General features: G+C 49.4%; 1 protein-coding gene across 1 annotated transcript in view; it reads left to right on the plus strand.

Annotated features, from left to right (window-relative positions):
* Nucleotides 1-260: 260 nt before the first annotated feature.
* The window catches only part of JAG1 (jagged canonical Notch ligand 1), a 35,776-nt gene continuing 13,004 nt past the window's right edge, over nucleotides 261-23,032 (plus strand). Inside the window, exons 1-8 of the mRNA XM_084777604.1 lie at nucleotides 261-855; nucleotides 1,322-1,627; nucleotides 9,912-9,963; nucleotides 14,844-15,098; nucleotides 16,688-16,748; nucleotides 20,485-20,615; nucleotides 20,998-21,117; nucleotides 22,100-22,213. Of these exons, the coding sequence (XP_084633730.1) occupies nucleotides 775-855; nucleotides 1,322-1,627; nucleotides 9,912-9,963; nucleotides 14,844-15,098; nucleotides 16,688-16,748; nucleotides 20,485-20,615; nucleotides 20,998-21,117; nucleotides 22,100-22,213 (1,120 nt within the window). The 5' untranslated portion in view covers nucleotides 261-774. The remainder of the gene's footprint in view (nucleotides 856-1,321; nucleotides 1,628-9,911; nucleotides 9,964-14,843; nucleotides 15,099-16,687; nucleotides 16,749-20,484; nucleotides 20,616-20,997; nucleotides 21,118-22,099; nucleotides 22,214-23,032) is intronic.

Consider the following 23,032-nt stretch of genomic DNA (forward strand, 5'->3'; position numbering starts at 1 on the left):
GGCGGAGGCACTCTGAGCGTCTCGGAGCCACTGGCTCCTCCACGTTCCTTCCAGTTCCTTTCTTTCTCTTTGCCTGATGTCCCCGAGGCGCTGGTCTGCATGTGGGGGGCCCCGGGTGACCACGCCACCCGGTTTGTCCCACATCCCACCCCCCCCCAGCCCATTCTAACTTCCACCCCTCCCCATCAACCCGGAGGAAAGGGGCGTGTCCTCTCTTTGATACGCCCCTTATGAATATTAACAATCGCGCATGCGCCTTGTTCCGCGTGCTGGGTAGAGGTAGCCAGCTCCAGTCGCGGCTCCCAGACGGGCGCTCCGGGTCCCTCTTCAAGAGTCAGGCGGGCACGCGTCATTGTGTTACCTGCTGCCGGCCGGCGAGCTAAGCTCAGGTTTTTTTTTTTCCTCCCTCCCCCGAGTTTCATGCAGCTGATCTGAAAGGGAATAAAAGGCTGCGCATAATCATAATAATAAAAGAAAGGGGAGCGCGAGAGAAGGAAAGAAAGCGGAGAGGTGGAAGAGGAGGGGGAGCGACTCAAAGAAGCGATCAGAATAATAAAAGGAGGCCGGGCTCTTTGCCTTCTGGAACGCGCTGCTCTTGAAAGGGCTTTTGAAAAGTGTTGTTTTCCAGTCGTGCATGCTCCAATCCACGGAGTATATTAGAGCCGGGAAGCGGCGGCCGCGGGGGCAGCGGCGACGGCAGCCTCGGCGGGAGCACCAGCGCTAACAGCAGCGGCGGCGGCGGCGTCCGGAGTGCCCGCGGCGCGCGGCGCAGCGATGCGGTCCCCACGGACGCGCGGCCGGCCCGGGCGCCCCCTGAGCCTTCTGCTCGCCCTGCTCTGTGCCCTGCGAGCCAAGGTAGGAGTCTTTCTTCAGCTCTTGCTCCCCGCGGTCCTTTCTCTTCCCTCGTGGCGTCCTGGACGCGGGTGGCTGTGGTTCCCAGGGCAGGTTCTGGAGCCCTTGAGTACAAGGCTCCCTGACCCTGACTCTTCACCCGAGAGGCTGCACCTGGTCTGGGAACGCTGGCTCCCCAGAGAGCAGCCCCTGGCCTCGAAAGATAAACTCCTCCGGGCTGGGAAGAGTGTGGTCATTAAGCCCTTGGCCCTTCTGGGTAGTAGTCTGAGTTTCCCCCGCAACCAATGGTTTTAATGCCCTGAATCGGGTCAAACCCTGAATCTAGTTTTGCAAAAATTATTTTTCACTTGCCGCCGAGTATTCTTCGCGGCTTGGTGTGCGTGAGGGTGGGTGGGGGCAGCAGGGAATCTTCACCTCCACCGGGAGAGGAAAACTTTCTCACGCGTTGACCGTCCTTCCTCGCCGGCAGGTGTGCGGGGCCTCGGGTCAGTTTGAGCTGGAGATCCTGTCCATGCAGAACCTGAACGGGGAGCTGCAGAACGGCAACTGTTGCGGCGGCACCCGGAACCCTGGCGACCGCAAGTGCACCCGCGACGAGTGTGACACGTACTTCAAAGTGTGCCTCAAGGAGTATCAGTCCCGGGTCACAGCCGGGGGACCCTGCAGCTTCGGCTCAGGCTCTACGCCTGTCATCGGGGGCAACACCTTCAATCTCAAGGCCAGCCGGGGCAACGACCGTAATCGCATCGTGCTGCCTTTCAGTTTCGCCTGGCCGGTGAGTGCGTGAGCGACTCCGGGACCCAGCGGAACGCGGGGCCAAGCCCTGTATTGCCTTGAAAAGGATTTAATGCTCCCTGGCTTGAAAGTTGGTGTTAAGTGGAGAGTCTTTTTGGGTGGCAAGTCTGAGGACCTAGACTATAGCTAGAACTTAAACAAGATGGGCCAGGCGGGTCTTTCCATTCTGCATGGTGTTTGCTTAGCCCACCGAAATGGGGATTCTGAAGAGCACTGTGTGTCTGGGGGTGGGGGTCGGGGAATAGGGGAGGAATACTCAAGGATGCTAGTTTTATACTTGCTCCTTACAATACCCACCCCCAACCAGGAGGTCATTATAGATGATCTCTTTGCTTAACTAATTAAAACTCAGAGCGCCTTGGAAAACGACTGCGCACAGTCGGCCCTGCGAACGCTGTCCAAGTTGGCACCCTCCCCTTTCCCGTGAGCCGCCCAGAAGGCGGGTGTGTCCTTCCTGCAGGGTGTGGGGGAGCCAGTTTCCCGCGACTCTAGGGGAGATTTTGGTGTGTTGGAGGGGCGCTCTCCTAGCCTGGGGTGGCGGCTGCAAAGGAGTCTAGGGCTCACGTCCAGGCTTTAGTCTGGAAGCCCCCGCCCCTTACCCCTTCCTCCCTCCCCCGCTGGTTGTAGCCTTGGCTGCCTTGCTCCCAACAGTTCCCCAGCTCTGGAACAGCTGTGTTTGCAAACTTCCCCGGGAAGGGCGGGCGCACACTCTCGTCCGGAGGGCACACGGCCCTCCGCAAGCCCTTCCCGCGCAGAGGGAAGGCTTACAAGTGGAGGCTCGCTGTTACTAGTGCTTTCGGGTGCAAGTGCAGCGCCCCCTCTTCTCCCAGTGGCCCCCGTAGCAGCTTGAGGCCGGCGTACAGCTGGCAGGCTGCAGCAAAGCCCTTGCAACATCCCAAAATGGGTGGAAGGAAGATGGGTGCGATTGCAGAAGGGGAGGAAAGGGAAATGGTGGGGGTGTGCCCGTTGTCCATGAGGCGTGACTCGCTGCCAGGACTGGTGCTTGGCCAAGCTTGAGCTCCGAGGGTGGGTGGTAAGAGGGGGGAGCGCTGTGCCCCGGAGGATTGCTTTTCCGCCACGTGCTCCGACGGGGTGCGCTCTGCTGCCGCCTACCCGCCGGTTTGGGCTGTGATTTAAAACTCTTCAGAGGGGCGGGAGAGGAGCCTGTCTGGCTGTGCCTGTGTGTGAAGCCTAGCTGGCTCTTAAAAGTCTGCATTTACGGGAGTTGGCCTTTGCTGTGGGTGCGATAAGACTGTTATCAAAAACATGCTATTAAAAGGGTCTTATTTTGGCAGGGGATTGCCGCCGTCGGGGTGAAGTCCTCTGCAGATCTGAGGGCTGTGTCTGTTGTGGGATTTCACTTTTACAAAGAATGTTTGTCTTGTTTGTTAATCCCCTATTAGGGAGAACTTTAAGCTAAAGAGGTTGGCCATCTCTAAATCTGGCTGGGTCCAAGCTTAGGGTGGGTGCTTACTGGCTGCCCTTGAACTGTGTTTGGTGTTTAGGAGGAAGGGGCCTGCAGGTGGTTCCAGCCTCCTTAGGAGCAGTCCGACCCCCTCGCTTTTCACAAGACCATAAAAGGAATCTTATTAGTGATGTGGAAAAAAGCAGCAGGCCTGGCTGAGGTTTATTTTGAAGAGAGGGGTCAGAGGGAGGATGGCTTGGATGAAAACAGACAGGCTTGCTCCACAGGCTAGTGGAGACAAGTGACCTACAAGTGTGGCTGCCTGCTTTTGACACCTGGAAGAGAGCTTTCTTCACAGACAGGGAGCTGAAAGGGTGTGAGTGGAAAGCAGGTTTCCACCACCGACTTGCTAGTACTCTTCAGTGCCTTCAGGCCCCACGGGTCACCAACCATGAGGCAGACTAGGCTTTTCTAGAAAGAGAGAGAGACCTACTAGGTCAGCACTGAGAATGTGGTTCTTTTGAAGCTGGGCCAAGTACATGTATCACTCATAAACAACTCTCCGCCCTGCTGCCCCCAGAAAGGCCTCCTGTGAAATACAAGCTTTACTTCTCAAGAGAAACTGGAGTGTGTGTGTGTGTGTGTGTGTGTGTGTGTGTGTGTGTGTGTGTGTGTTGCTTTCCTCTGTGTGGTTAGAGAAACGCTGTTGTCTCTAACTTCCAAGAATGACTCCAGGGTGAGTGTTAGCTTCAGTGAAAGCCGTAAGTTTCCCAAGTGTTCGTGGACAGCACAGGTTCATTCACTTTGGCAATTAACATTAGAAACTTGTCTTTCAAACTGGTCTTAAGGGCTGGGGGCATAGCTCTCTGGCAGAGGATTTGCCTAGCATTCTTAAAGGTCCTGGGTTTGACTCCAAACACCACAAACTTAATTTTTTTTTTTGTCTTTTTGTTGGATAGCCAGCAGTGGACTGTGTGCATAGACCATTGGAATTCAAGCGGAGGATATAGAGTTTAGAAAGCAAACAAAAACTCCATGCTAACTTGGCCTCTTAGCCACGTAAGCCGTCAACCCCTGAGCAGGCACAGTTGTCATTTGGGCTAAGTCCTCCTAAATTGGCTTACAGGGGAAAGGGAAACACTGTGGTTGGCAAGGCGGGTTCAGTGAAGAAGGTCATGTAATTCCTGTCTCCTGTTTGCTATTATGGCTCTCATTCATGGCTCAGATGATTTGGTCGCATAGGAAACCCAGTCTACACCCCAGCCTGTGAGACGCTCTAAAGTGGGCCTCTCTGCCACATCAGTATCTATCACATTTGGTTATATATCCCCCCTCCCCCCCTGGACTATATCACTTTCAGCATGGACAGCTCTGGCCCCAGCTGTGTGCCCGTGGCTTCCGATTCTGTTGTCTTCCATGCTGCAAGGGAGCTCACCTTGCAGCAATGAACCTGATTTATCATTCTCAATTTGGGGGACTAGGTGATAAGAGCATCGTTATGACACGTAATTGAGCTTAACAAGAAATGATTTGGGAATAACCATTAATTGATCACTGAAATGGTTAACTTGCACTTCCCCAAATTAGTCCAAACTCCCAGTAGTGCCTGCTCATTAAAAATGTATTAGCATAATTACTTCTGTTTTTTAGAACCTTGGTCATATGGCTGCATTGATGGCCCTAAATTGTAATGACTTGGGGGGAAAGGACTGGAGTATCTGGCTTTATCCTTAAGTGCCACTGACCCCATTCAGAGTCTTGCTGAGGTCAACTTTAATTAATTTTAGGAAAAGCCGATGGGATGTGACTGTAACATGGCAGAAGGATGCCAGCTTGAGCCCTTCTCACACTTACAGCCTCAGTGACGAAATAGCAGGAGTTAGAGTCAAGCTGCCATCAGGTGGTTAATCACAGAATCTAAATTGCCAGTCCTTGGGTCTGGTTATGTTCTCTGCCATTCTTCCTCCGGATGTGTGAGGACACATGGAAGACAGAGGAACCCTTGTAAGCACTGTGGAATCCTGTGACCTGGAGTACTCATTTGATTTCTAATAGTTTTCCTTGCAGGTAATATAACCCTCTCTGTTTTCTTCCTCCTTGTCTTGTTTCTTAGCAACTTGCTCAAACCTCCAGTATTTACAAGAAGTTGTAACCCACCAGCTCCACACCCATAACTCTAGAGGGACTCAGAGCATTGCAAAGAACGGTGAGGCTTTAGGCTCAGTGCTGTGGAAAGCTGAATGGGTCAGAAGAGGAGGCACGCAGCAGTGTAGTCGGTATATAACCTCCTAGACAGACAGCCATCTGAATGTTGCCTAACATCCTCACTGGTACCTTCAGGGATGCTTTGTACAGAGGACATATAGGAAAGTTAGGGTGGAGGAGGAAGCCCTTTATGAGAAAACAAGGCCGCCAAAGCCACAAGGAGTTTTCCCTTCGGAGTGTGACAACAGGAATGTGAGCATTCTTCTTGGCCAGCCAGATTCAGAGCAGCCACCGTTCCTGTTGTGTAAGGACCAGAGTTGGTTCCAGTGTCAGGCTTTCTCTAGTGAGGGTGACTACTCTGTGTGGGTGTGCAGACTGCTAGCTTGATGATCCATAGTGACCCATATCCCTGAGAAATTCTTTCTGATGAAGTTCTGGAGACCTACCCCTACCCCAAGGTTTTAGGATTCAAGCTGCTCCAAAGTGGCATTTGGCTCCAGCTCTTACATTTACTTTAAACATAATTAGAACAAAATAAACTTAACCTTTTCCTTCAAGGGCCAGAAGACATGTCTAGAGGCATGAAAGTGAAGATTCTAACGGGGGTGGGGGGGTGGGGGGGTCTTGGGGAGGGGAGGCGCAGTTCAGAAGGCTGCTGTTGGCTGGCTTCTGATTATTGCTTGGCCCACAGCAGCCCCTTGGCCCTTATTCATAGTGTCTGTAACACCTCTCATTGGGGCAGTGCATGTGTGGGAAAGACATTCCCAGGGTGGCTCCTAGTGGTTGCAGGGGGCATGTAAATTATCAAACTGAGTCCTCTACCAGCTCAGCCCAGTTTTTATGCGCTTTTGGTAAATAAGTAGAAAGGCTTCTTGTTCAGGCTTGCTCTGTGTGAACTGGACGGTTGTGCTTGGCTGGCTCCTCGGTATTCTATCTATTAACCTCACCACCCTTTTGTAACTGGTGCATTTAATTATCAGTGGGATGCCTTTCAAACAGGTAAGGGTAATGATGGGAAAGGGGTGAGGGGCTTCTCATTGAGAGTCTCAAATCTGGATATGAGCTGTGGGGCCCCTTGGTGAGTCTTTGAGGTGGGCTTTGATGAGAAAATCACCCTTTGTAACCAGATCACACTCTATTGACATGTCAAACCCTGCAGAAATGGTTGCTGTCTATGGCTGGAGCCTCAGCTTGCATGCACTGGGGGAGTGGTTCTTTTCTTCACCCCTCACCTTGCCCAAACCCTAAAAGACAGGAATTGTGTGTGCCCACACATGGACTCTCTGAACTCTTTTTTTGTTTTGTTTTGTTTTACACGTTTTGTGACTAGAATATTTTCTACTCTGGCCACCCAGACGCAGGCAGGACAATAGAGTTGACTGGACTGACTGAAATGAGGATTACAGAGAAGAATGGGGCCTCTCCAGAAACCCTGCTAATACAGGACAAGCGACAGGAAGCAACAGTTGAGTCAGCAGAGTGCATGCAGGGCCCCTGACAGACCTGGGGCCAGCAGGCTGGGTACAATGGCTGTGTTGGCACTCGGGGCATTCCCAGGATGTGCATGCCTCTGATGGGCCCTGCCTGTCGTAGTGGTCTGGGGTTTTGGACTCCACACGCGTGCCGTTTGGATGGCGGTTTGTTTGTGTCCGTCAGCTTGGCAGGAGGGGAGGCAGCCGCTTCTTAGGGTTTGGTTTGGCTACCACTGTTGCCAGGAAAAGGAAGCTCCCAGCTGCCAACACAATCACCTTTGTTTCTTACATCCCCCCCCTGCTTAATGTGGCAATTAAGTGCTTACTGCTTTTGCCCAGTGCCAAAGTAACCGCCATGGAGTGGGGCAGGACAAAGAATGAAGCCTAGACCAGCAGCTCAAAAGTGTGGTGGCTAGGAGGAGGTGCCTGGTGACCCAGCCTTGGAAAGGCGACTTGGTAACTGTGGTATGCCTTGGGGACTTTGATGCCAAGACCCTTCTGTAGGTAAAATGGTCTGGAAATCTCTCAAAAGGCCTTCTGAAAGCTGACCAGTGCAGCACTTTTTAATGCCTCACAAGAATGGAAGTCAGCTGCCATGGTACCAGATGTCCTTGAGCCTCGGGCTGGGAAGGGGCAGAAGTGACTCACTTGCAAATCCAGATGGAAGATCTGGGAGCTATCATGCCTCTTGTTTTGCCCTCAGACTACTACGCTGGGGAGGCTGAGGACAAAAGATGAAATCTGGGTACCTCATCAAATTCTCTTTTATTGTTGGAACTGGGGATTTGCTTTTGGTTTGGATTTGGGTGTGAAGTTAAGATGGAGACAAACTTGGCTTTTCTAAGCCCCTTCCAAACTCCCCTAGGGCTGAGGACTTGGCCCCTGCTGAGGATGGGATTTGTAGCAGCCAATCACGTGGCTGGTTTGTGGCTGGGTATCAGCTTGAGTGACACAAGGTGCACATGGTCTAGAATCTCAGGGTTCGGACATACAGTTGGGGATGTACAGAGGTCAAGCGTGGGCCTGGGAAAAAATTAAAGCTCCCTAGCAACTAATAATCATTGCCAAATTATCTTGATTGTTGATCTATAGTGTGGGGATGGCGTGGGAGGCAAGAATGCCTCTTAATAGGAGCCTTGGAGGGAGTCCTTTCTCTGAAGGCAGAGGGTACCCCATTCCCCGGGAAAGCTGGAACTCTAATCCAGGCTCTTAAGAGAAAGCAAAACCCAAGCTTGGCTGTCATTATTGTAAGCCCTTACCCTCATTCTAGCCCACCTAAACCCCCCAAGAGGAAGGTACTTGATTAGGGGATCATTCTGGTCAGCCCACGGGGCTTTTCTCTCCAGCTGGGGTGGTGTTGGTCAGCAACTTTTGAGTCCAAGGTGAACCTGGCAGATGGCTTGACCTTACAAGTTCTTGTGCAAGGTCTAAGGATGCTTTCTGCCTCGAATGTGAAGGTGAGTTAATGCTGCTGTGCCAGCTAGTTCCAAGGCACCTTCCTTTGCAGTGGTGTTTGTGGGTATTATGTGTGTTTAGTGCTTGTGCAAGTCTGTCAAAACTCTTGGTATCAATGCATTTAATCAGAGGATTAATTACAGCAATATTGTTGAAGTGAAGGATGTGGGTCTCGACGTGACCAACAAATGAAGGGCTTAATTATACAGACTCAGCCACACATCTGGCCTCATTTCGACTTGGCTCTCACCGTGAATCAGTCGTGAAATATAATTTCTTGCTGCTCTTCGGAAAGAGTCCTATAATTTGTAGGAAGTCCTAGGAAACTTAAAGAGGCTGTAAATAAGGTGTAACTTTCACTAATAAAATATTAACGACAATAACAATGTATTTGGACCTACAGCCACTAACAGTAGAGGGCTTGGTATGTGTCCTAGCTTGCCCGGTTTTGCCTGCTTTGTGAGCATTTTCCCACAGTTATCAGTGAACGAAATGGAATCCCCGCTGTAAGTATGAAACATATTTCGGCTGAATTCCAAGTCAGAGTCTATCACAAGATGTTTTTGTGGTCAGAGCAGACCTGCTGTGTCACTGAGAGAGGAGGGAGCCCGCCTCAGTTTATGAATGAACCCTCCTGCTTTTCTCCCATGCTTTCACACCCTATCGGTGGTGCCATCTCTTCCCCTGGCAGCAGTTTCTGGTGGCACTGTGGTTATCTGAGCAACCATAAGCATTGCATGGGTTTGTGCCGGTGGCAGAGCAGGGCTGCACAGCCTGTTCCGGTTCCTTTTCTCCACTGTAGTTCTCCAGCCCCCAGACAGGCTTAGCGAGACTCACCTCAGTGCCTATTGTGAGCGAAGATTTGAGTAAAAGTGGAAATTTGCTAATGGCTTGGGTGTTGGGGAAGGAGGGGGCATGGGGACGGGGGATTCAGAGTCACGCTGCTTAGGAGATAAAAAGTGCTTTAGTAGGATGGCTGGCATCTCGCCAGTCAGTATCCAGGGAATTGTTTAGTTACCGAACTGATTATTTCAGGAATGTGAGATCTTATTGACAGATACACTCATCAATAACTACAACCCGTGTGTGCGCAGTGCCTTCTCCTTTGTACTTTCTCCCACAGACAGCCACAACCCAACCCACCATCCAAGCTAGGTTGCTGCCTTTGTCTTAAGTCTTTGAGCCTACCCCTCCTTCTTCCGAGAGTCACCTGATACTTGTGGGAGCTGGGATGGTCTCACACAGACAGGGCTTTCAAAGGGGTTCTGAAAAGAAAAAGGGGCCTCCCTGGGGACTGCCCCACCAGGGCCTAGGCGTAACCTTAGCAGTTCTCTCTCAGTACAAATACCTGAGTAGGTTGGCTTGGGATAAATTCTTTGTGTGAGTTTTTTTCTCATACACTAGCAGTGGGGACTGAACAGTTTTGGGAAACCTATATGCTATCGGTTCCCATATAGGGAGGCACTACTTTCTGATCAGGACTTTGGGCTGCTTCCTTGCGTGGTGTGAGCCCCAGTGTGCCCCTGCCAGGTGGAAGGAGTTATTTTGTCAACCTGGGAAGAGTACTGAGGAGAAAAGTAGAGGTTGGTCTGGCTTCAAATATCCAGCTGCCTTTTTCCGCCTTCTATTTTTGGGTTGGTGGAACACACAGGGTGCGCCAGAGCCTGCAGCAGCCGAGAGTTGATTCTTATGTCTGAGTCATTAAACTTTGCTTATCTGTCTTGCAGAGGTCCTACACTTTGCTGTTGGAGGCATGGGATTCAAGTAATGACACCGTGCGTAAGTATCTCATCAGGGAATTTTTCTTTAGATGCTCAGGAAGTGCAGTGATTGGCAGACCTGCCAGTGCACAGACCCCAGTGCCCCACCCCCACCTGGGCTGAACCTGTCTCTGGGATCAATGCCCTAACTTCCTAGAACTTTCATCTGAAATATTAAGTAGCCAGAACAGACTCCCAGTTTACTCAGTCCTTGCAAAAAAGGGACCTAGATTATCTCTGGATAGAGATCTTAATGGTTTTTACAACTTTAAAACCTTGTAGACTGCTAAAGGATCAAAGTAGTGACTTTTTAAAAGTCCATTTAAACTTTAAGTGAGCATTTAATCTCTCATCAGAAAGATAAAGCCGTAAAGGGTGGTGCTGGGCTCTAAAGCTGGACCTTAAGTTTCACTTGGTGGGCAGGTGAGCCTCAAGCCAGTCTGAGTTTCCCACACTGCTCACCACAACCCTACCATTGAAGCGGAATTTCAGAGCCCCCGCAGTCATGACCTGCCCTGTCCCTTCTGAAAGATGGCTCTGTTTTCTGGGCAGGTTGCTTTTCATGCCTGTAGAGGGGTGGGTGGAGGGGGTTGGTGAGGCAGTGAAGGTGTGTTCTGGTGACAGTGGTCAACTGTAACTTAACATGTTTTTCCTCACACTAAAATAGGCAGTTTAAAAAAAAAATTTTTTTTTTTGAGTAATCAAATCCTGGATTGTCATTGGAAAACCTGATTCACTCTGAAATTTTTTGATCTGTTAAGAGCCATTGATCAAGGGTTTTGCCTCTGCCCTCTGCTCCCAGAGTGCCTTGTAGTGCCTTCCAGTTTTCTAGATTATAGACTTTTTCTTTTTCCCACTGCTGATAACATCTTTCTCCCTTGTAAACGTCACCATGCCCTGCTACCATAGCTGAAGGTAGTGAGTACCCAGCGTGAGCACAGTCACAGCTACAGCGACACTCAGTGGGCCACTCAACATGGCGGCCTCTCTGGGTTTCTTAGGGTCACAGAGTCCTTGTCAAGCCCTGGTGTGTGGAAGGCTCCTGGTCATTCGGGTTCTTCTCTTGCTTTGGCATCCAGGTATTTAGACACCAGCCGTGCCTGGGATCTGAGCTTTCTCACTGTGAAGGACATTTATACTTTAAGGGTGGTGGCAGGGCACTTTGCCAGGCTTGCTTATGGTTTGGTGCCAGCCAAGGTCGCGGGTACCTGTTTGTTCTCTCCTTCCACCAACACGGAGCTCTGTGTGGACAATTCTATCATCGTGCCTCGTGTACAATGCAGTGGGTAGGCGAGCAGAAGTGAGCCTTCTGATTGCAGGGCTGCAGGACTAGAGAGGATGCCTACCCAGCATCTGTGGACTCTGCTATGCTGGCTGTCATCTCACACTCCAGAGCTGTGCCTCTAGGGACCTGCAGCCCGTCCATAGCTCCCATAGTTACGCACATTTCCAGGCAATAGAAATCCCTACACTTAGTGATTCTGAATGTCTTCATCACTTCCTAAAGTAACTAGTCCCTGGACAGGAGATGAGGATGACTGAGATGATACCAGTGTGCTTTCAGGCCAGGCCTGCCTTTTTAGAAAGAGTGGTTGACATAGTCACAGATGCCCATCACAGTTATAGGAACTTAACGTTATGTGCCTTGGATTTGGTGGCTTATCTATTTTTCTGTTCACTCTGTTTTCACCTATTTTTTTCCAAGGTGTATCACAAGTTCAGTAGTCAAAGCCAAATTGGAGGTCTGTCCTCTCCAAGAAGAGTCCCCCTTTAACGGAGCCCTTTCTGAGCGACCAGCACCAGTGTTTGGACAGCCGGGGTCATAAGGCATACATCTGGAAGGCCCCTGTGGACTGTGTTTAGCATCCATATCTGCCCAGCGTTCAGCTTCTGAATAGTCTCTTATCTTTTGCTCCCCATGCGAATCCAGCCGCTCTTACCATGTCTAGTGGTGCTGCCCTGGTCCACCTCACTGCCTGCTCGTACCTTTAGAGTTAGCTTGACTGCCACATGGTCTGTCCTTATTGGCTTCTCCACTCTTGTGCTATCTTTTTCCTTTTTATTGCCTTGAACATAACATTTGGTGGCCATCCCGATGGTAAAAGCCAGCAGCTCAGTGGCTTCCTGGGTCAGATCTTTGCATGTCCTCTTTCTCCTGATGGCTTCTCTGAACACACCACGTCCACTGTGCCTGTGTCTTAGCCATTTATTTCTTATCCTTGAGTGCAGCACACTTCTCTCTCGTCTCAGGACCTTTGTGCACGCTGTTTGCTCTTCCTGGGATGCTTGGCTCCTTGTTTTCCTGACCCTCTGCCCTTACAAAGCATCCAAGGATGCCAAGGAGCCCAACAGTGCAGGCTGTTCTTTGGAAGTTTATCGAGTTGCGAACATCCTGGCTTTGCATGTAACTTATAGGCAGATCCCTGAGTTTGGGTCAGAACTCCTTTTCACATCAGCTCTGTAATTATCCCTAATGGAGGTTATTTTGCCATTCTTTGGTGTATTTGAAAAACCTCAAGTACAATCCAGACCAGACTAAGCATAGGTGCTTCTAAAGTTCCAGGGCTGGCTCTCCCAGGCATGTTCTTCTGGGTATTTCTAGTATGGCTCACGGCAATAGCATATAAAGATCCAAGCTTCTCTTTTTCCACCTGAGCAAATGTTTTCAGTATATGGTAAAGGTTAATTGATTGGCCAGCTAAACCTAAACAGGAGTCTCTGAGACCAAATTTTCCACCTATCTTAGACTTCTCCACTAAGGCCACCACCAAGTTTTCTGGCTGGTGCTTGAATTGTGTTCATGGTGGTCCGTCCTCCTCCTTGGTGTACAAGGTTGTGTGTGTTGTTTGCTTCATGATGCATCTCATGCCAATGAAACTTGCAGGGCAGTGTGCTAAAGCTAGAGCTACCCCAGGTGAGCTGCCTCCAGGAGTTGGTGACCTCAGCTGATGGGAGAGCTGAGTCACGTGTTAATAATGAATCGTCGCGCAGTAAACTCAGGCTCCATATAGCCCAGACGGCATAGACCGTGCCACATATTTTGTAGTCTCTGTAGGTTTGTGAGCCGCAACCACCCCACCCTGCCCCATCCCCCGAGGTTTCTGACATTATCTTCACAGCATTTCCTGAACTACACAGAATTCCACGTCATTCTATACCCTCAGGATGGCTCTGAGCTCTGGGCGGAATCACCGTTGTTATCAGCCTGAGAAAAGGCTAAGATACCTTTGTGACGTGGCTCCTGTGTTTAATAATTCCTTCATGAAGCTCTTATAACTACGCCGTGCTAGCCCACTACATTTCTTAACTGTATTGGCAAAGCAAAAAGTTAATGGAGAGGCATTTTTGCCATTCCTTGGTCTGTGTGTATTTGCAAAAACTCAAGTACGGTGTTACCTGCACGTGGTTCTGTGTGTTACAGGTACACGGACTTGTTCAAGGCTTGCTCTGCCCACAGCGCAGTCCAGACTGGCTGGGGCTCTGCTCTTTGTAGATTGAGCCACCCAGGAGTTCTTCCCCTGGTCACCTGTAGGGCTTGTCTAGCTTTGTTAAGGAGCACAGGCCCAAGGCCTAGAAAAACAGTGATGTGGGTGTGCAAGAATCACAAAGACATTGCAAGTAGGTCCTAAGTTGCCTCTCCAAGGTGGCCTTGAATTTGACAAGGTGATGACTGGCAGGTTTAAGAAAACAAACACGGCACTAGGCTGAGTGCTGACTTAGAGCCTTGTCTGCTCACATCCCTTCTGCACGCCTTGCTTGTGGGGTTTGGAGCTATTTTAGTACCTGTCTCTTCTCTTAGACCAGATTGCAGATGACCTCGGGGTAAGGGCCAGATCTCACTGCTTCTGAGAACTGCTTGGACCCTAGACATTTACTTTGCCTATTAGATGGTTTTTTTTTTTTTAAGGAGCTTGACTTAAACAGACACAAACACAGTGCCTCAACCTACCTGTCTGCAGGCTGAGATGAATTACTCTCACATCTGCTGGCTTCAGCGGATCAAAAAAGTGAAATGTATTACATTTTTGTTGTTGCTAGTGGAATGCCAGCCTAATAAAAGTTTATTGATGTCTTTGTTTTTCACGTATTGCAATCTACCCCTTGGCTCTCAGTGAAGAATTTTGAAATAGAGCTTTTCCAAGCAAGACTTGCAAGTAAAATGGAAAAAAAAAAAGTCACTAACCTTATCTGGAATAGTAAAATTTCTTTAAGATCAAAATGTCCTAAGGAACAGTCTTCTATTACATTAGGAGGTTTTTTGTTTTTGTGGGTTTTTGTTTTTGTTTTTGTTTTTTGTAAATTAGTGTGGGCCATAATACGTTAGGAAAATTGGCAAAGAGCAGATCACAGGAATAAATACAAATACTTGGTGTCACTAAACGCCAGCTTAAACAGGAGACACAGTTTTACCTACTGTGTAGCGACTGGACAGTGATCTGGGCACTGCTGCGGCTGCGGCTTCTTAGTGCTATTGGAAGAAAGCCCCTCAAGGGTTTGCTGGCAGGTGCTTGGGGAGGTCTCCAGGATGGAGTGTGCTGTTTGTGTGCATATTCTGACTCTGTACTAGCGTTCTCCGGATATTTCTTATTTCTGGCCCCACATTCATGGGTGGATGCATTCAACACGACTGTTGTAGCCTTGAATAGCAGAAGGCTAACTTTAATGACTTGGATGCCTGTAGATCAGGGAAGAGGTGCAGTTATCTAATGCTGTTTCCAGGCAAGGTATAGGAAGTAAACGAGGTCGAATGGTAAACTGGCAGACAGGTACAGCTTTTGTTGCCTTTTTTTTTTTTACACAACAGTTTGGTTTTTGTACTTTTTTTGTGCATGGTCAAAAACGAAGATGCTAATATGGATGTTAGTGAGTTTCTTTTTCTTTTCTTTTTTTTACCTTTAGAACCTGATAGCATAATTGAAAAGACTTCTCACTCAGGCATGATAAACCCCAGCCGGCAATGGCAGACCCTGAAACAGAACACGGGAATAGCCCACTTTGAGTATCAGATCCGAGTGACCTGTGATGACCACTACTATGGTTTTGGCTGCAATAAGTTCTGTCGACCTAGAGACGACTTCTTTGGACACTATGCCTGTGACCAGAACGGCAACAAGACCTGCATGGAAGGCTGGATGGGTCCAGAGTGTAACAAAGGTATGCGCCCATGCAGCTGGGGGGCTTGGCAAATGCCGTTGGCCTGTCGCTTTGGGTGCCAGGTTCTCACGCTTAGAAGAGTCAGGTGGCAGGGTGGGATACTGCTGTTATCTTGGACCAGAGCACGAAGATGCTGTGTGTAGAAGATTCTGTTGGTGCCCTGTCCAGATTCCCTTTACCAGCTGGTGTGGGCCCATCCCCCAGCTGCCGGGAGTGTGTTGGCTGCTAACAGCTCGCAGCTGCTCTTTCTCCAGGGAGTTGGCCTTGGCCAAGCAGGAGCCACTCTCTGCCCCATTCCTGCAGCGAGCAGTTACTGAGTGACTGACATGGGGGAAGGGGGGGGGGTGTTACAAAGGCCAACCCCTTTGCTTTAACACTGTGGAATAAGATTCACACTTCAGAGGGTCCCCTGGGATCACACTGAAGTCAGATCCCAGCTGAGACCACATCCTTACTCAACTCCTCCTCTGGCCTCATCTGCCTGCCCCTCCCCCCCCCCCCCCAAATACCCATTCCTTCCTCCTCTTACCAAATCTCCTCCTCACACTCTGCTTCTGAGGAGCCCCGATGCCAAACAGGAACAGGCTAGGCTAGGGATGTTTGAACAGACGGTGCTCTGGGAAATTACAGCCCTGAGCTGCTCCTGTGTCCCTGCAGCATCTTTGAGGTTGTGGCATTTAAAGGTGGAGGTTGGGGGATGGGGTAGATGGTTGCCTTGTACTTTCATATTCTTTATGACTGAATCCATCCAAAGGAGTCCGAGCTTTAGAGTCCCTTACTGTCTTTTGTCCCTTACACTAGAATGAAGTAATTCTAATTCCTCGCAATAGGGCTGGGGTAGCACGACATAGGCTATCCCCTCATGGTCAGATAATGCACCTTGCTGATCTTGCACAATACTTAGATCAACTCCTTTGTTTAGCCTTGGCTTGTGAGGGGTGGGCACAGGAGGACATTTGGACTCTTAGGCAGTGCTCCTTTCTTCAAGTAGCTGGTGGCAGTAATTTGTTTGAAAGATGGCACTTCTGGAATTGACAACAGAAGCAATTGCTCGATATATATATATATTTTTAAGTAGCAATTAAGTTTTTTAATATCAGGGTTCCCTTTAAGTGTCAGCTTGAATTCTTTCTCTCCGTGAGCAAGTTTAGAGTTGCTCTGTGAGGCTACTTGGCCACACGATTGGCCTGGTTCTTTAGTCCCGTGGGATTGTTGAAACCAGGCATGTGGGAGGCTCGCCTGAAGATACTGTGGTGGGACAGTGTTGGGGTAGGGGCAGGCCAGATGCCTTCACTTTTCTCTTGATGAGGGGGGATTGGGCCCAGACAGGGCTTAAGGAGTAGCCATGATGAGGGATCCATACCCCCTCAACCCCACTGCCCACCCCCCCAACCTCTGTCATTTGTCTTTGTTTTCATTTTGTCCACAAGTAGTATTGTGATTTGAGGATCCACTAACATGGCCTTGGAGTTTAAACCTGGATTTGTTCATTGGGCCTCCAGATTTAGGTACCAGGCCATTCTCATGACAGTGACCAGCAAGATGTAGACAGTACTGTTGCTAATGGATCTACCTGTTGTATTTTACAGCTATATGCCGACAGGGCTGCAGTCCCAAGCATGGCTCTTGCAAGCTCCCAGGCGACTGCAGGTAATTGGCCAACTAATTGAACTTCGGTAACAACTACAACCCCCCACCCCTTGACTTTCTCTCTCTGTCTCTCTTTTGCAACCTGGAGGCTGACTTCATTGTGAATGCCCCCTCTTTTTTGGAGGATGCAAAACTTAGGGGGAAAAAAACAAAGCAGGCACATCCAAAGCTTATTGAATCATACCAGCTGTTTGGTGGAATGCACACTTCTCCTTTGGTGCAGGAGAAGAAGAAAAAACAACCAAGCCCAAACCAAGAAAAAAAAAAAGCAGAGCTGGCATCTTTCTGTATTAACTGTTCTGCAAATTGATAAGACATGTTTGTAATCTTCCTTAAGTGCTAATGGACTGGACTGGGATGTAGCTTTGTTTCCCTGGGTCTCCTCCTCCACCCTGGCTTTCCCTCTGTCGCCCTCCCCCACTTTTCCCATCAGTAGGAGAAAGTCCAGCATTCTTTAGAATGGGATTAGTCCAATCTCCTGGCCCCTTTGCGGGCTGGAGCTGGGCTGGCGCTGGAGGTTAATGGCTGTGCTGGAATCTGCTCAGTTGAGCCTGATGAATGTCGACTTTGCTGCTGGCCTTTGAAGTCTGTTCTTTATGGTCCAGGGACAATAGTAAAGCCAAACGGGAAACCTACCCTGCCTGTTTCCCCTTCCGATGCCGGTTTTGGGGGCTTTTTGAAATGTACATTATGCCAATTTGGAAGAGACTTGTTTCAGGAAATCCCTTTGTGCGTGGCATTTTGACTGGACTCAGGCTTTATTCTCCCCCCAAGCCTTTAAGGCTTAGCAAATTTGATGAGATGCCAAGTGGACTCTTCAGTCCTGTCACCTTTGCTCTGCGAGGCTGCACTGACTCGAGTGAGCCCAGAGACAGTTCTGAAACTGTCTAAAGGCACAAACCCGTAGAGCACCTGCTGCTCATCCTAAAATACATTTTTTAAGGGTTCTGTGGTGGGTCCTCAGTAGGTGCTGTTGCCCCAAATGGAAGAATTAACAGAGAACTCTTTGAAGTGCAGGTTCTTGGCTTGCACAAAGGCCACTGACTTCCCTGGCATTGGTTGGTCTGCATTTGACAACCCAACCTTGCTCAGTGATTTTTCGCTCAGTAAACACTAGGGCTACTGCTTTAACAAGTCACCTGTAGGCTTACCCCTGCCCTGTGTTCTCTTCCCAAGCCATGGGAGTGCTAGCTTGAGGCTGAAGAGAGATTCAAGGCAGCTGGAAGTAAACTAAGAACAGGCTGTCCTGGGGTTGTTTCTTCCTGCTTTTTGAAAGTTGATTTTCAGGAAGCCTGAACAGGATTTGCCCACTATGGAAGTACCCGGTCACAGCTGACTGTGACATGTGACAGCATCTTTGTCAGAGATGGAGCAGAGACCTATGTACAGTGACCCTGCTAATTACGGCCAGCTCTGGAGAAAGTAAGAGCACTCCTAGGGCCTCGGAGCCTGCTCCCTGCTCAGATAGTATCAGCGAGGCCAACTGAGATGAGTGCTACTGTCATCAGAATAAACAGACTGCCGGGCAGGGGCGGGCCCTCCCAGCCAGAACAACAGGCTTTGTTTCCAGAGTGGAGAGCCCTTTCTCTTTCGAGTCTTACCTCCCACTCCTTGCCCAGACACGCACCAGCGCTCTTATTTACTTAAGGTGCAACTTTCCCACACGCCATTTGCATAGTCTCCCAGCCCAGTTCCTTCTCTTTGCCTTGAAAGAAAATCAAAACAGAACCTTCCAGCTAAGGAAGTTCAGGTTGGGTCCTGCTCCAGAAATAGTTGCACGGCAAGTTGCCTGTAAGTTGTCTTTTGCGTTATGTATTACATGAGCCTTTTTTTTTTTTCCCCTTGACTCACCCACAGGAGAAAACTTCACTGGTTTTGTTGTTTCCAGGTAGACTCGGGTTGCCTCTTCCTGGGTGTACAGGCTGGTTTAGTGCCAGCCTGCCAATAGTATCAAAGTTAATTATGAATCATCATCTGAGGAAGGGCTCTCAGTTTCTCATGAGAATGCTAATCATCTATCATTATACTGGGACAACTTGGTAGATGCCTCTGTTAGGGTCAGTATTTTTATTTGTTTTCGTTTGGAGTCATCCATGGCCGCCTATGGTTGCTTTTTTTTATGCTTGGGCATTGAGCCTTTGTTAATTAGGAGGCGAGGTTGGGTCCTCAGCTGTCCTGCTTGGTTTTATTAGGCAAACTGAAGAAGTGTAGCCATCTTTCACTCGGGCCATTGAGGGGAGAAACAGAGTGTTGCTGTGGACCCGTCAGCTCCCTCCTGTCTTCTAAGTTTAGACCATGGATCTGACAGAGTGGCTTCCCATCCCCCCCCCCCCCCTTTCCTCCCACTGACTTGGGTGTCTGCTTCTGAAGAAAATGATTCACATTGAATGACACACTCTGTTCTTAGGTCAGCCTTTTAAATAGTCACTTGTCCTTTGAACTGATGGTCTACCTTACAGACCCCAGCAGCCTCTGCGGGATTAACTTTCGGCCCCACATTCTAGTGGCTGTCGGTGTTTGGGGGTGGATGGCTGTTTTGAGAAGTTAGGAAGTAGTCAGGAGTCTCAAGGGTTCAGTGGCTTCTCAGCCTGGGTGATTAGCTAGATTTCTATAATTTTCCCATGACCAGGATTTGTTCCTTTGCCTCCAGCTCTCTGGGGCTGAGAGCTCCTCCTTTGGGATGAGGGTGGGGGCATTGGGGGGGGGGATGGAGGATATCCACCAGGGTGTGGTTTTTTTTCCAGAGTCACAGCTGAGAGGCTGAGAGGCTTACAGGGAGTTGGGTCTGATGCTGTGTCTCCTGGGCCCTGCTCTAGGCTGACTCTGCTGGACCTATTCGCTCCATCTTCGTGCGGTTATCAGGCTGGCCGCTGGTCCCTGCCTTTCCCTGGCCCCTTTGTTAAAGCTTGACTTTGAGAGGCATGTTCAAGTTGCAGAGGACTTGAGATTTGTTGGGGGGGGGGAGTGGTTTGAGATGACCCTTCTCCCACCCCAGGTGAAGGTTTATTGTTTTGTTTGGGCATCAGAAGTTCCATCCGACCTCTGAGAAGTCTCTCGAGCAAGGTGCTTATAAGGGAAACTCAACTCCCTCCAAACTAGATAAACTCAGTTGACCCCCCCCCCCTTCCCTCCCCTTCCTCCCTTTTTTCTAAAGTGAGAAATATCTATAAATCAGCATGCCTGGCCAGGGTAATGGGTCATAAATTATCTCTGACTCGGTTCCCAGTGCTGTTGCTCGCTGTCTGCCCTACAGAAATGGGATTAGAGATCCAGGTCTGTGTAAGGAAGTTGCTCTCCTGCCACCCTTTTGTTACCCCTAAACTCCGCGCAAGGAGTTTGCACGGAGAGTGGAGGAGGCCTTCTCAGGCAACATCGCAGGGCTGCACAGCTGTTGTCGCCAGAAGCTCTTTCCCTCGTGTGGTGTGTCCTGATTAGGACCTGGGATTGATTTATTCCAGCCCCAACCCCTTAGTTCTTTCACGGGAGCCTGAGAAGAGAATAGCTCTGTGGAGGGCACCCCATGCTGGTTGCTCCTCAGACAGCTTTCCTTTTGTCAGGGTGGGCCGGGAGGACACACTCTGGGGACCAACTGTGAAGTTATTCATACAGAACCCCCTGCGAGTCTGAAAAGTCTGCCATCCTTTCCTTTGGGACAAAACAGAAATAGCTGTGTGGTGTAACCATGTGCACCCCTGGCTGCCAGAAGGCTAAGGGGCGGTATGCTGTCTGTCTGCAGGTGCCAATATGGTTGGCAGGGCCTATACTGCGATAAGTGCATCCCGCACCCGGGCTGTGTCCATGGCACCTGCAATGAGCCCTGGCAGTGCCTCTGTGAGACCAACTGGGGTGGACAGCTCTGTGACAAAGGTATGGCCACCTTGGGCTTGGTGTGGGAGGTGAAGTTACAGGGTAGAACAACACTAAACATCTCCCTCCCCCCCCCACCCTCTCTCTCTCTCTCTCTCTCTCTCTCTCTCTCTCTCTCTCTCTCTCTCTCTCTCTCTCTCTCGTGTTGCCAGGGCTAAACTCAGGGTTTTCCAGATACTAGAGGTTGGTTATAGCTGTATCCTGGGCCTACTTAAGTTTTCCCAGGGGCTCTTACTAAGACTATGTTCGAATTTACCTTTAATGTTGTTTGTTGATTGCTTTATTTAGAGCAAACCATATATTTAAATCTGGCAGGGCCTAGAACTGGAATCAAGACCAGTTAGCAGTTTTTTCCTAATTTTTTTTTTTTTTTTTTTGGCAGATTTGAATTACTGTGGGACTCATCAGCCTTGTCTCAACCGGGGAACATGTAGCAACACTGGTCCTGACAAATACCAGTGTTCCTGCCCCGAGGGCTACTCAGGACCCAACTGTGAAATTGGTAAGTGGCCCAAGCTGGGTGGGATTCCTTTGCCTTCATTTTCTGTATACTTACTTTAAAGACCAAATAGGGTTTTTGTTGTTGTTTATTTCATTTTTTTTTAAGATATAAACTGTAGGTAGGAAAGGGGTGTTGGATATGGGAGGATTTGGGGAAGAGGGTGAATACGATCAAAAATAGATTGTAGGAAATTCTCAAAAAGCTTAACAAAATTTTTGGAGCTAGAAAGTGGTAGCTTAGGGTGGCACGTGGCTGGTCTCCAAAGGATCTTGGGTTTTATTTGTGGCTAATTCGGTGAATCCATGAAGAAATGCAGGACTAAGCAACTAAAGGACAGAAGCTCGAGTATCTTATTTAAAATCAGTGAAGATGACATTATTTTGATATGTCCTTCATTCATACATATTCATACATATGTACTATGTACAAACATGACAACATGAAAATATTTTTTTAAAAAAGTCGGTACATTCAAACCACCTGTAAAAAAGATGAAAACATCCCAGCACTCTCGAGGCAGACGCTGGAGGATCTCTGTGAGTTCGAGGCCAGCCTGGCCTACAAAGCGAGATTAGGACAGCCAAGGCTACACAGAGAAACCCTGTCTCGAAAAACCAAAAGAACAAAACAAAACGAAAAAGATGAAATCAGCTTTGAAGTTATGATTTGTTATCCCAGCCCTTCTCTGAGCCCATGAAACATCTCCAAATCCCTAATGCTTTAAGGTGATGCTGACAACTGAGGGGGAGGCTACAGGATTTTAAATGAACCTCCCTTCTAAGAGGAATTGAAAATCTGCCTTGAGACAGCTTAGTTGGGAAGTTTTCTTCCCTTGTCACACCACAGCAGCGTTATACCACAAACTTGCTTTTGTTGTCATTGCTTAAACTAGTAGCTGAGGCAGGGGACTGGATGTGGAGGGAAGGGTGTAAGGTACCACCCCAATTTACTCCCTTGCTGACTGCCTTTCCCATGTATGCAGCTGAGCACGCCTGCCTCTCTGATCCCTGCCACAACCGAGGCAGCTGCAAGGAGACCTCCCTGGGCTTTGAGTGTGAGTGTTCTCCAGGCTGGACTGGACCCACGTGTTCCACAAGTAAGTTAGTCCCAGGTTTTGACGTGTGTCTGCTCTGGAAGATTATCGTGCAGAGAGAGGGGGAGGGGTTGATGGGGGAGACCTGGGCTAGTCCAACGTATAGGTTAGTGATATGTCTGTGCTGCTGGACGCCCAGGTACGGTCTAGTAGTGCTTGGACAATCCCTAGACTTTCTTTCCTACCTACTAAGGTGGCTAGTGGTGGGTCTGTGATGGACAGAATCCGATTCCTTTGTGTGTGAGGTTTGACATGTCTCCTCCAACCCTGTGGGACAAGAACTTAGGTCAACTACTGAATGTTGTCACAGGGCTCCAGGAGGAGGCGCCAAGTCTCAGGTTGGTTTGAGGCCTGCCTATATTATTGGGGTATTTTTGAGTGAAGAGGCTCTGGTCACACATCACATCGTCCAGAATTGGGCAGTCTCTGGTCTTTAATGAGTTCCTGGAATGTTGAGGTTCATCCAAGCCTGAAAAACCGCTGTGCTTTTGACACCTTAGGGAGGAGTATGTGCCGAAGTTAAGGCTGTGTGCTCTGGAGGTAGTAGGTGCCCCCGCCCTCGCAGGCCTTTCCACCTGTCCCATGCCGCCTTGAACCAGGCCAAGTAGCAGTTCCCAGTTGGGAGGGTTGTCATAAAGTCCTAGTGAGCACATTGGTGAAGAGAAGACGGCACATGTAAATGAATGAGGCCTCCGGCAGGGGGCTCGGCAGCCTCCGTGTATGTGATTTCGGGGAAGTCTTGTAAGTGAATCACAGGAATAAGATTTTTTTTTTCCCATCTGTACAAAAGAGTTACCTTCCCATGCCTCCTCTTTGCCTGCA

This window comes from Acomys minous (assembly GCF_964271855.1).
Source record: "Acomys minous genome assembly, chromosome: 3".
Taxonomy (NCBI): domain Eukaryota; kingdom Metazoa; phylum Chordata; class Mammalia; order Rodentia; family Muridae; genus Acomys; species Acomys minous.